This window comes from Pagrus pagrus (genome assembly GCF_965226575.1).
Source record: "Pagrus pagrus genome assembly, chromosome: 22".
Lineage (NCBI taxonomy): Eukaryota > Metazoa > Chordata > Actinopteri > Spariformes > Sparidae > Pagrus > Pagrus pagrus.
This window is the reverse complement of record NC_140204.1, coordinates 16,632,081-16,644,928: the sequence shown is the minus strand read 5'-3', so window position 1 is coordinate 16,644,928 and position 12,848 is coordinate 16,632,081. Positions and strand designations below refer to the sequence as shown.

At 41.8% G+C, this 12,848-nt stretch overlaps 1 protein-coding gene across 3 annotated transcripts in view; it reads right to left on the bottom strand.

The window, feature by feature from the left end:
* The window catches only part of m1ap (meiosis 1 associated protein), a 42,704-nt gene extending 36,598 nt beyond the window's left edge, over nt 1-6,106 (bottom strand). Inside the window, exons 1-4 of one of the 3 annotated variants that reach the window (XM_084345097.1) lie at nt 5,872-6,106; nt 5,289-5,351; nt 2,499-2,762; nt 2,153-2,350 (exon numbers count right to left, since the gene is read on the bottom strand). In XM_084345097.1, coding sequence (XP_084201223.1) covers nt 2,153-2,350; nt 2,499-2,762; nt 5,289-5,336 — 510 coding nt within the window. In that variant the 5' untranslated portion in view covers nt 5,337-5,351; nt 5,872-6,106. Of the gene's footprint in view, nt 1-2,152; nt 2,351-2,498; nt 2,763-4,144; nt 4,211-5,288; nt 5,352-5,871 lie in introns of those variants that run through there. The other 2 variants (XM_084345098.1, XM_084345099.1) reach the window with 2 other exon arrangements.
* Nucleotides 6,107-12,848: the final 6,742 nt, after the last annotated feature.

The window sequence follows — 12,848 nt, the reverse complement described above, 5'->3', positions numbered from 1 at the left end:
CACACATGCACAGGGCCGTGTCTCTGCTTAGTGTCCCTCGGCCGTGTAATAGTGCTATTCATATCTGCTTCTGTCGGAAACAGTGACTCTTAGTGTAATCATCTGCCCAGAGCTTCTTAATAAAGCTGGTTGGATTTGAGAAATCCTCATCAACAACTCAGAGCCTTGTACCCGGAGGACATTATGTTCAAATTTAACAAGAAGGACAGTGACTGGCTCATTTCTCAGTTGGCTCCCCAAATGGTCTGCGTTTAAATCTAACAAATGAGACGATTTCAGTAATGTCAGATAATATTCCTGTTGCCCCACACAAAAGCTGTATTTGTGTCCGAAGTTTTGAACCTGGAACATGTACTGAAAATTTGCCCCGAGCTGGCATTGAATTACATAACATAAATAGGCATTAATAGTTCTATTAAATGTCAAAGCTATGGTCTTAAATCGATGTCAACAACTACATCCACTAGAACCACAATGAAGTGATGTAAATCAGCAAGTTGAAACAACTTAGACCAGGATTGGCCTTCAAACTATTTTACCCAACACTGAACAAATGCAAATGTAGCTCAGAAATGGTTTCTGTACTTGAAGGGTTTGCCAATTTGAATGTGATAGCTGATTGGATATTCTAGCAGGAAGGTACTGAGAGCTGATGCTTTACAGATGGCTCATCAGCAGATGAATAGAGCCCATTTGCAGCATTTCAAATGTACACAAGCTGGTTTTAAGCGGAGTGGCTGATATAAGACGTCAAGAGTTCTCAGCCACTAAGAGGAACTGTTAACAAAGATTTTTTAAGATGTTAAAAATGCTAATTAGAATCCCAATTCAATATGGTTTGCAGCTGCTAAATACACTGAATTGGACATGAAGAGAGCTCATTTATCAAATATAAGTGGAGCCTCTTCCCTACATGAAGTACAAAGTTTGAACATCAAAGGGGTCTATTCAGTCCCAGCTAGTCAGCAGCTGACGATATGCTCCTTCATATTGGAGCTGTAGGGACAGAAACAGACAAATATTTTGTGGAATTGACTTCACAATCAAACAGACAAGGGGATGTAGCTCAGTGGTAGAGCGCATGCTTCGCATGTATGAGGTCCTGGGTTCAATCCCCAGCATCTCCATTTCTTATGGTACTGTGCTACAACCGCTTCACATGTACAGTGCCGTACAATGATAATTGTTAAAACACTGCATCATGAATAAATGTAAGGCTTTGTCACAATAACATAAATCGACTAGTACGCTAACAATACTAATCTAAGTTGGCTCCCAATTTTCTCTCCATGTGGTCTTCAAAATGGAGGACAGATGATGTTAATCTTTTCCCGGTAGTATTTAGGGGCTCTGTTCAAATCATGGTAATCATTCAACCCTTCTTCAGTGGACTACATTGAAAACATCTAAATTGTGGATGCAGCTGAATTAAAAGACAGCAAAGATGACGACAGAGCAGGAGAGGCCAGAAAAGACGTGCAATGAGCTGAGACTCAGCAGAGTAACCGGGTGTATCTACATCTTCCCAGATCTTAGCAGATGATGCTCAGTTTTGTTGTTTTTCCAACTGGAATTGAATTGAAAGACTTGACCATTTTTTCATTGTTTAGATGTTACCATATGGATAGAGATCTTTATAAAACACCAACATGTTGTTTTCACATGTAAATCAAGTTCTCAAAATGAGCTGGTCTATTGTGGGCACCCGCCCAACTCTGTCATACAGTTAGAGGTGTGCAAGTGTGTGCAATTGTTTCAAGGGGATGTAGCTCAGTGGTAGAGCGCATGCTTTGCATGTATGAGGTCCTGGGTTCAATCCCCAGCATCTCCACTTTTGAAAGCTACTGGTACAGACGTGATACTGAAGTAAAGTCTGTAACATTAAGTGATCAGACCATGGCTGAATCCAAGTGTCCACCATCTTGACTTGGGAATTGAGCCCACGTGGACTTGAAGTCTTGTGTGTACCTGTAGTGTGCACCCATAAGCACACTCGCTGGAGATCTAAAGAGAGCCAAGTGGGTACCTGATGAATTATGGGTTTGGACAGCCATCAGCACTCACAAAGTCTGTACGAGCAGTGAGGTCCACACATTTTGATTCAATTTCTTGTTGTGCTGGTTGTGCATATTAAGGGTCTATCTATGCTCACCTCCACAGATGTGTTATTGCCGGCCTGGTTTCCTGTACAGGTATGTCTGATGTACTGTTTATACTGTTGCAGACTGTCCAGCACCGCCTGTCGCAGCAGCTCACCTACTCTGGCTGCTCCTCTGATACAACCTTCACCTGGAATAGACCTCAGCTCCTCGACGCAGGAACGCAGCCTGGCCAGGTTAGCACGAACCTGCTGAAAATCGAGATGGACAGAGAAGAAAAAGGAATACTAGTGAGAGATCTCCTGGATGATAGAAAACAATAAAGTGAAGCTGGGTGAGATGAAGAACATGACAAACCAATAATGGATCTTCAAACTACTTCTCCTTCATCTTTCTTACCACAAATGGCAGTAGACATTCCTGCTGCCTGCTGATGGCATACAGACTGAGTAGTGGGATCCTACAGGGTCCATCCAGACTACAGGCCAGAGACAGGAAGTTATCCAGAGCATCACAGAACACCGCACAGGTCTCTGACCACCAGGGTGGCAGTGCCTCCACGATCAGGACCCTTGCTGGTTGCCGCGGAAATGAGGAGGACCAGTAAACCAAGTTCCCAGAGTTGGAGGAACCTGCTGGCCTCTTTCTGTTGTCCACGGACATCTGAAAACAGCACACACAAAATACAAGTGTTCAATGACAAAGAAATTAGAGAAAAGCATAACAAATGTTTTTAAGGAAAAATGTAATCCCAAATAAATGTTCTCATGTGCACATCTATCAAAAGTGAAAGCCAAGAGGAGGAAAACCAGTAACGACCAAAATTAGCAAAAAATATAGACATAATAACAAACCATTGCCCTGTAACGGTAATCAGCTCATGGAGTGAACAACATTAAAGAACTTAAGCTGTGCTCATAAACACAAGCGTTGAGCACCACTGTAAATAGAACATGAATAAAGAGGCTTTGATAAACATGGACTATTATGTAAGAATCTAGGTTATAAATGGGCCGGTTATCACATAACTCAGTGTCTTTCCCTGACTTCTGAGGAGCCTAATGTGAAAATGGCTGAAAAATGAGAATCAATTTGGAGGCCAGAAAGTGGAACTCTGCTGTAAGGCATATGTAAAGTAGACAACATAGTTTCCTGAGGAACAAATTCTCCCTGAAGTGGACAAATGTTGTAAGAGTTTATTGTGCACAGAATGTCCTCGCTTTCTGGTGAATGAATAAAGACTGTTAACTTGTTTATCATTACTTACAGCCCTCTGATCTATTAATGACATTGCACCTAACTTTGACAGCCAACTTGCAGTAGGGCTGTCAAAAGTCCACTTAAAAAGAGCCTCATGCAGTCATGATGCAATGATTAGACTATCACAGAAACTCTGATGATTCTTGTGGAAAAATGGGTCATTACAGCACCGCAAAGTAAAAACAAGACGGATAAAATGGAGCATATGCAAAGCACTGTAGTTACTAATAGTATTGTTTCAATGTTAATATGGCTGCCTGCAACTAGCAACCAATGTGACATCTCCATATTGTTTTATCTGATCAACAGTCCAAAATCCAAATCTACTTAATTTATAATGATATAAAAGAAAAAAACAGCAAGCCCTCACATCTGAGAGACTGGAACCAGCAGATGTTTGGTATTTTTTTGCGAATTCTGAGATAATCAATACATTGCAAGACAATCATCTAATGATATATCGATATCTATACTGAAGTAACTGAAGAATACAAAGAACCCCTAAAAGGAATTATGCATTTATCTGTCAGATTCACAAAATTTGACATGAACTGAGATGAAACGGTGTTTAAAAAAAGTGCAGAGTCTTAGCTAAGTGCCTCTTTAACACACACTGAGTGCAACTTGTCCATGTCCATGTGTGACATCATTTGGATGGCAAATAACCATAAAGTGGCAAAAGGCTGAACTGCCAGAAGCAGAGCAGTTCTGGAGTTAAAATGTTTAAAGGAAGTATAAGCTACAGAAGTTTTCACCACAAAGAGTGATGAAGTAAAACCCTTTACCTCATCAATATGTATCGGGGGAAAATTGCATCGCTTTTTTCCTTTTAACAGCTACACAAGCGTCATCAGATGGAAAGGGCCCGTCTGTGTCAGTGTAAAACAGCAAGGGTCCCTCATGGAGGATGTGGCCAGAGAGATAGAGAGGGGAAAACCCGTCACGCTTCACAGAGTCAATCACACCATCTGAAACCCTGTCATTCTCAGTCTTTTTGTGTCTGATCACTCACATCATCATTACTGGAGGGAAACCCCTCATTTAGCAAAACGAATGACCCTCTATTCTGTCACATATTAGTACAATTAGTCATTTCATTTCCACACCTCAGTGGGCGAGAACAGAAAGGACCACTGAGTGTGAGGAAAAAGCTGAAACACGAAACAAGATGCCAGATTAGCCTACACAAGACAATGATACAGGTTTTGGGGGCTTTTTCATAGCGGACATTATCATAGCTGCAGACCTGAATACAGCATATATATCAATACCTTTGATCTCTATACAATACCTTAACCATTTGTGTATATTTAGCTAAATATTCTAGCTCTGAGTCCAAGGTTTGGGTACTGCATTGCAGAGGACTTACAGAGGACAATTTTGTTTACAAATTCCCCTTCGTATTTGAGTGGTGAATTAATTTAACGGTGAATGGAATATTTCTGCTTCCTGTCATCATGTTGCCATAAATCTGCCAACGGGCCTGCCTTACATCACTTGTCTGTCTCAATGTTTAACACACACATACACACACAGTCATACTAGCCTGCCGATGCCCACAATCACACTAAGACACTGAGGCACCAACAGAACCATATCAGACAAGATTTAAACTTGAAGTACAAGCAGAAATAACAACACGCCCTATGGAAAACACCTGAAGGCTTGGACTACTCTTATCAGAGCAGAAGCCATTGACAGAACTAATCCCCTCCGATCGAAAGCTGAGCTCTGAGCGCTCTTCATCATCCGAGTACTTAAATCCACTGTCCTGAAACCCTGCTCTGTTCTGATCTTCACAGAGAAGGCCTATTTTACCGGCAATAAAGGGCATATTGTGTGAAAGTGAGTGTGCTGTTTGATCTTCTGCCCTTCTCATCTGTCTCTGACTCAGATCGCCTCTTCTAAGCATAATTCTGTCCTCCTCACCACCCAGATCACACATCTTTCCCCGTCACAACTTTGATCTTGCATCATCTCTCAGACCTCTCTCTGTGTAAACATGAACAAAATCCATCAGTTTCAGTCCAACAGCAAAACAATTTAACTTCTGTTTACCACACCAGTCAATGTTTAAACACACATGCACACACAGTCATACTGGCCTGCTGATGCCCACAATTATCCTTAAACATAATCTGCTGGATTTCTTCACTGGCATAAATACATCATAAAGCAGTACCTGTAAACTACTGAATTTTCTAAATCTCCCTTACAGTTAAGGCACGTATGTGAATGCTAGGTTTATCCACCAGCATCAGAGTCAAGTTCAGTTAAAGTTAAAAGCATGCATAATTGACAAGAGACTGCGTGGCAAGAAATTTTAGCTATTAGCTAACGTAACACTACCTCTATGGCTTTCAAAAGCTAAATACTAACTTATGTAGCCTACATGTATACATACATGCAGTCAGATCAGATAAAGTCAGTTGAATTAGCTCTGTTATTTTCATTTTTAGCTGACTTTAGCTAACCGGAGTTACATTGTAGCTACCATTAGCTTGTAGCTTACCTTAGCTTATTCCCTCCTCCTCAATTAGCTTCTGCTGGAATAACTTTAGCTAGTGGTGTATAAAATAACGCTAGTGAATAGGGAATATTCTTGGAGGTATCTAAAAAGAAAGTTTTGACAAGCTACGGACAAAGCTAACCTAGCTGTTTCCTTCCTGACGCCAGCTAGTGCTAACAGCAGGCTAACTACCTGTAACGTTCAGTAAGTGGTCACGCGCAGCCTGTCTCTCAGTGGCGCGAGGACCATCAATCAAGCAGAAAGCCAAAGATTGTTTATTGGCAAGATGAGTCACTCCATACCTCAAAAAGACTTTTGTTAAACACACTATGAAACTCCTTCCTGTCTCATCTAATGTTGAGAGGTGAGTCAACACTAAATAATTCAATAATAATTGAAGTAATATGGGTGCGTATATGCACGTGCAGGCATATGCAATAAAAGTCAGACGAAATGTGTCGCATTATTTTTGGGGACCAAAAATATTCACAAAATAAAAATACACACATGTCAATGAATAAACAATCAAGTGAAACACATAAAATTCCAATATCCCTAACTAATTATGAGTACTGTATACACCAGGACATCTTGAGCATCTGCTAAAGAGACAAAGAAGCACCGAAAAACAAACATCAACTCTCTTGATGTTAGAAAACAAAAAATCCACAAGTTTATTTGAAAAACTTTTGCATCTTGTCCTGCCCTCCTTCCATGTGTTTATTTCTATTCATTATTTGTAGTTGAATAGAGAAAAAAGAGAAATGAGGGCCCAAGTGCAGGAACCCAGGGACAGAGTGAGCGACTGATATGGAAATGTGTTCCTGATGGTCCGTCTGCTCGAGTGCTTGGTCCGTGTATTGGTGTGCGTATGTGTATGTGTGTGTGTGAGAGAGACAGACCTTCCAGGCCATGAGGGCACAATCAAGATAAAAGAAATACGATATGTGATTTTTGATGAGTGTGTGTGTGTGTGTGTGTGTGTGTATGAAGGGGTTTTATAATGTGCTGTGGTCTGTGTAAGAGGCTTTGGTGGATGCTGGGTTGGGAAATGAGAGCTGACTGATGCGTAGTCACATAGGTTTTTTGACTGTGACTCCCAAGCTCACACACGCACGCACGCGCGTACACACACAACATGTCACTGTGTCGGGCCGTATGAGATTGATATGAAGTATTTTGGAACACACACATCTGCTTATGGGAGATAAGATGAGGTTTACCAACTTCTGCCAACGCTATGTACCTGGCAAAATCATTTCCAGATGAATTTGTGCCCAGTGGAGATTCTGATTTCAAAGCATAGCCTCTGTATGTGTGTGTGTGTGTGTGTGTGTGTGTGTGTGTGCGTGTGTGTGTGTGTGTGTGTGTGTGTGTCACCAAAAGACGATCAAGGCTTAATGTTGCTGGTCGGGTGGTGGCTGAGGATTTGACTGAGCTGCAAGTTTTCTTCCCCGAATCTGATTCTTGAAGACAGTCCTCTATCTTGCCTCCAGTCTTTCCTCCCTTAAAGTCTTCTTCATGTCCACACACTCTTTCTTTCTTTCATTCTTTCTTTCTTTCTTTCTGTCTGTCTGTCCTCCTCCTTCACATCCCACCTGCCCGTCTGTGCTTCATCCATACATTAACACTTGGATGCATAGATGTTTCCATGAGGATCTTCCACTGAGATGGATGTCGAGCTTTCACTCTCAAATATGAAGGTCCATGTAAAGGGATTAGGTGCACTGATATGATTGGTGCTTAATCGCTCTTACGCACAGACACACATAATAAAATACACAAGTGCTTCCTAATTTAGTTGCGAGGAACACACATACTTCTAGGTCAATAGGAGCTTTGCGACAGTGCTCTAATCCGCTATGCCTTTTTGATTTACTCGGAGGGGATTGAGGGAAAGTTTGCCCAGTAGTTTTAGTACTTATTCGGCACACTAGTTGCTTTTTTCAGTCCAGCGTGGTTGGAGCACCGTTTTGACTTTTACATCTGGGTTCAGTTTTTACTCACTGTGCGATTGAGGTTAAATTAATGTTAAGTCGCTCGTGTTAAGTTGTTTGCTGCCTTGAGAAATTTGAGTTTAATTCCCTAAAATGGGAAGAGGAGCATGAAATTAGAAAATCCCCTCTGTAGCTCGCATCCTAGCAGTTTGAGCTGGAGAGGGTCAGATGGTGGCAGAGGCTTGAGTTTCTTAATGAGCCGACGGCGGAGCTGCGTCCAATCTCATTATTTTTTTTGTGCTACTCGCTACATCTGTTTTTGTTTTACACACATCATTATTTAGCCCATTTGCTACGTCCCCAACATATGCCTCGAGCTTGCAAACAATACGTCTTAAATAGTTTAACATTTTGTTTTTTATCAGTACAAACTGCGAAGTGTTACTGCGAAAACAAAAGAGATTTAAAATGCTAACCAGAAGTGGCGATAGGTGGGTTGTGTTGCTTATTTACCATGCCAGTTATTTCCAAGAGAGGAAATAAGTGTTTTCAAAAATGCCAGCTAGCTCTTTAACGAGATTCATGTGATACATTTTTAGAGAAAAATACCCACTTCCTGCTTATTACATGTTGACTATGACCATTATGTCTGTGTAGGAATTCAGTGTAAAAACAAAAGGCTTGTCTCAGCATGTTAGCTAGACTGTACAATGTTGAGGTTTATGCAACAGGCTGGTTCAGAACCAAACACAGATTGTGTAAATTGCTTGTTATTGCTTGTCTACAGTATTACCACAGCACACCTCACGCATCCGTCCTTACACAAGAGGTCTCAGCTCCAGTGAACTACTTTAGGTGTTTGCCTGCTTGGTCTCAGGCTCAGAGAGTATTTATTTTTGTTATGCTGAAACTAGATTTTATACCTTAAGGGTGAAAAAGAAAGGAATGGGAAGTGAGCAGCTACAGCAGCTCTGATGACTGATACTATGAAGACATCTGCTAGAAGCGCACAGCAGGGTGCCGTGTGTCACCACTTGAGTTAGGAAACACACGTGTAAACATGCCAAACAGGGGATTTACCTGCACCACCTGAAGGTTTTTACCCTGAGGAGAAAATGCAAATAACTTAATGCTCTACGTTGCACTGCACACTTAATTTGAAATACTTGTTTGAGACTATTTGAGATCACAAATGATGGTGATATATCATCGCTACAGGCAGCTGTTTAATCAGAGGCTGCCTTTGCTGCAAATTATTTTCTTGAAATTAAAATTTCCTCTCGTTTATATTCCGAGCTTTATACCTGATAGCACCAGCGAACCCTCAGGGCAGACAGAGTTTTAGTTTGAACTCCTGTGAAAAATGAAAACGTTCAATTAAAGGAGACGCCATTTTAATCTGCTGCGGCTCTGAAGTACAAATAAGGACAAACCACATTGTTCTTTTATCCACGTGAGGCTCATTTCAGAGCCAATGCTGTTGTCTGGGCTGTAGTGTGGTGGTGAGTATTATGGGAATTGTTGCATTCGGATGTTGGTGTGTGTGTTTTGGGCTTACAGATGGTAGGCATTAATACTCTGAGTGTTTGTGCTAATCTGGGTGGGAAAATGACTGCGTTGGAATGCTTTCTGGCCGAGTGTGTGCACACGTGAAGCACGGCTTTGTATGTCAGAGCACAAAGCCAAACCTGTTTACTGTGGTTCTTGTGTTTAGTGCTACTAGAGAGCACAACAGGGCAGAAGTAGCTAAAAGGGTGGATGTATATAATGGTCAATTACCTAAATGGGGGTGCTTTACAGTGAAAGGACGGGTGCACTACAGACCGTTTACTACTTAATGGTCTAATGGGAGTTGTGCTTTCTGTGGCACAGAGTATATGTTCCTTAACAGAGAGAGCATCAGCATCAGATGACAGTCTTCATATAAAAAAGAATGACCTGTTGCTTTGCTTGATTTCATACATTTCAAAGTGGAATAGATTGATGCAAATCAGATCGGATGATCCTCAATAAACAGGAAGATCCATTTCTTTCCTGATCTAGAGCTCATGTTTCCTATAGCTAAGTCGTCAGAAGTCATTAATGTCTCTCTGAGTGAAACCAAGTGGTGATCCATGTCTATACAAGAGCACATTTCCTACAGATTTACATACCTGAATGAAGAGTAATGACAGCATAACTAGGCGGAGTAGTGAGGGCAGAGAGTACAGACATTGCAGGTCAGAAAGCTCGCTCCAGAATTTTAGCTGAAAACAAAGCATGCTAAGCACCTAGCCCCGACCCATCCCGGTTCAAAGCTCCTGTTCTAGCTATGTTAACACCAACACTCCCCTGGTACTGTTGAGATACAATAGTTTTTTTCTCCACCAGTCATATGCTACTCCACATGTTCACTTAATGATGTCCCCATATAGAGCTGTACTTATCCTGTTGATTGATGCGATTGATACAAGCATTGACCCCGTGTTATGAAGGGTTAAGACATTGGAGAAACAAGCCAGGATGAGAGAGAGAACATAGCTGCCTTTGTCTCTGTAACAAAGTTGCCTGCTCATGATGACCTTGAGGTGAGCGGTATCTGTCTATGGAATGACAGCAAAGTGTGACTTAGAGGAACTCAAAGTAGTTCAGAGCAGTGCAGGATGAGACAGGAAGAGAACAGGAAGAGGGAGGGTCTTTCCACAGGGCGATGTCTTCACGGATTGGAGGAATCGTGTTGCCAAGAGGCTGGGACCAGCCTGTGCACCAACGAAAGGAGAGCCAAGTCTTAACCACGGCCTCCTCACCTTTTTGACCAATGAGAAGTTACAACACCTCAACTGCAAAATATAACTGTTATTGTAAAGTGAATATCTCCATCTTTTTCTGGGCGATGGGTTACAGAGTAACAGCAATCCGCTGACTGTGATTTGTCTAACAGAGAAAGGTCGATGATCATGCTTGCTTAATGATACAATTCTAAATAAATAGTTAAATGGAACGTCGTCGTATGTCTTCGCTCAAACAAACGAACACGCCGACAGTACCCAAGCTGCCAGTCTGGACTGTTAGCTGCAGAGCTAACGGAGCTAACTAGCTAACGGCAGCAACAGTTAGCCGCACTTAGTGGTAAGTTGCACCTTTAAAGATGCTTTAATTAACTGAATTTCAGGAATCAAATGACTATGCCCCCAAGAGGCAAAAAATTAATTAATGCATATTTTCGGTGCCATTTTATTCCGGAGGCATTGAATGCCATTGTTTTGTCACATCCCTCGATGCCTCATAGAGACAAAGTGCACTTTAGCAATCATAGCTTTGCTTTCTTTCTTTCTTTCTTTCTTTCTTTCTTTCGACAGACTTTTAGAGCAATTAATTCTGCAGCCCTCTGCTTGGCTTATTCAGCATGTAACTGATATCATTCAAGTAGTGCTAAATGCAATTACCCATTCCATATGAATCACTCTAATTTGCTATTGAAAGGGGACACTTTCTCCTCTAATGAGATGATGGATGGAGAGCTTTGGCTGGACTGCTGCCAGGAAATGGCTGTTTTTTTTTTGTTTTTTGTTTTAGAGAAGGAAGGGGATTTGAAGGTCGGTACCACTCCTTTATATTTGCCCAAAATTTAATTAGACATGTAACTGATACTTTGCAACACACAAGTTCTCCTCCAGCTCTGCACCACATCACCACAGCATCCTCAATAGGTCTATTTCCACTGTCTTCTTAGCTCATTGTGAAGGGGTTTGCATCAGCTGTGTGAGAAAATAGCAGAAGAAACAGATTGTCTACCAAACAACAGAAGCTCCTGATGATCTTGTGACTGCAGCCTCATCAATAAGTCAGTGTTCACTAATGTACCACATGAACAGGAGTGATGTTCTCTGGAGGAAAAAAAAACCCCAGAGAGTGTTCTTGTGAACATGGATGACTCATCTCGGACTGAACATCAACATCTCGAGGGGTTTTGCTCGATGAGTTGGATGACGTAATTCTGATCAGGTCAGGTCCTGTGTGTCTCATGATGTCATTAAGTGCTTTTATTACATCTGTATGACGTGTTATGACCATTTTGTGACCAGATTGGTGCCTTTTTTTTGAATATACTGTTTACTGAATCCCTTACACCTGGGACAATTTGAAGATCCCATGCATATGTTGCTATTATTTCAGTCCTCTGTACCACTCATTCAGCCCCATAGTATATCTACATGAGAAGACAATGCTAATTGGAGACAAACCAAAAGCTAATGCAATTGTAATGTTAAAGTGAAACTCTCGCCAAAAAGCAACCGAGGCTTTATTTATGATTGGGTATGAGTCAAACCTTCACGTACAAGCACACTCATGACCAAAGAGGCACTTTTAAGATTTACCGTAGTTTCGTTTTGGGGCAAGCTCATTTTGAACGGGAGTACATAGGGCATACCACCACGGCATCAAAATGTCTATTTTTAGACCACTAAGAAGGCTCCACACATCATGAAACTTTACTGGTAGCATCACCAGGGTCTCTACTCATGACACGAGCAGTAAGAACATTGTTTGTGTACACAAAGTGTGTGAAAAAGACGGTTTTGAACTACTTACGCTTAGCTACTGGGACTCCGGCGCGCCGCCGCCATTCCAGGCAAAAAGTGTCGATCTCCGAGTGCGGCCATCATGACGGAGAGTAACGGTGGGACGCTCCTCGGGCTTATTTCCAGATGAATTCGCGGATAATTCGTTGTTCTGTCGTTAGTCAAAAGCAACACTGACGTCCATGTTGACAAGGGAGCCACATATTACAAACAGTACGGCAACAACAACCACGCGAGAGGTTACGTGACATCACCGGCTGTTGATGCCACTCGGAGATCGACACTTTTTGCCTGGAATGGCGGCGGCGCGCCGGAGTCCCAGTAGCTAAGCGTAAGTAGTTCAAAACCGTCTTTTTCACACACTTTGTGTACACAAACAATGTTCTTACTGCTCGTGTCATGAGTAGAGACCCTGGTGATGCTACCAGTAAAGTTTCATGATGTGTGGAGCCTTCTTAGTGGTCTAAAAATAGACATTTTG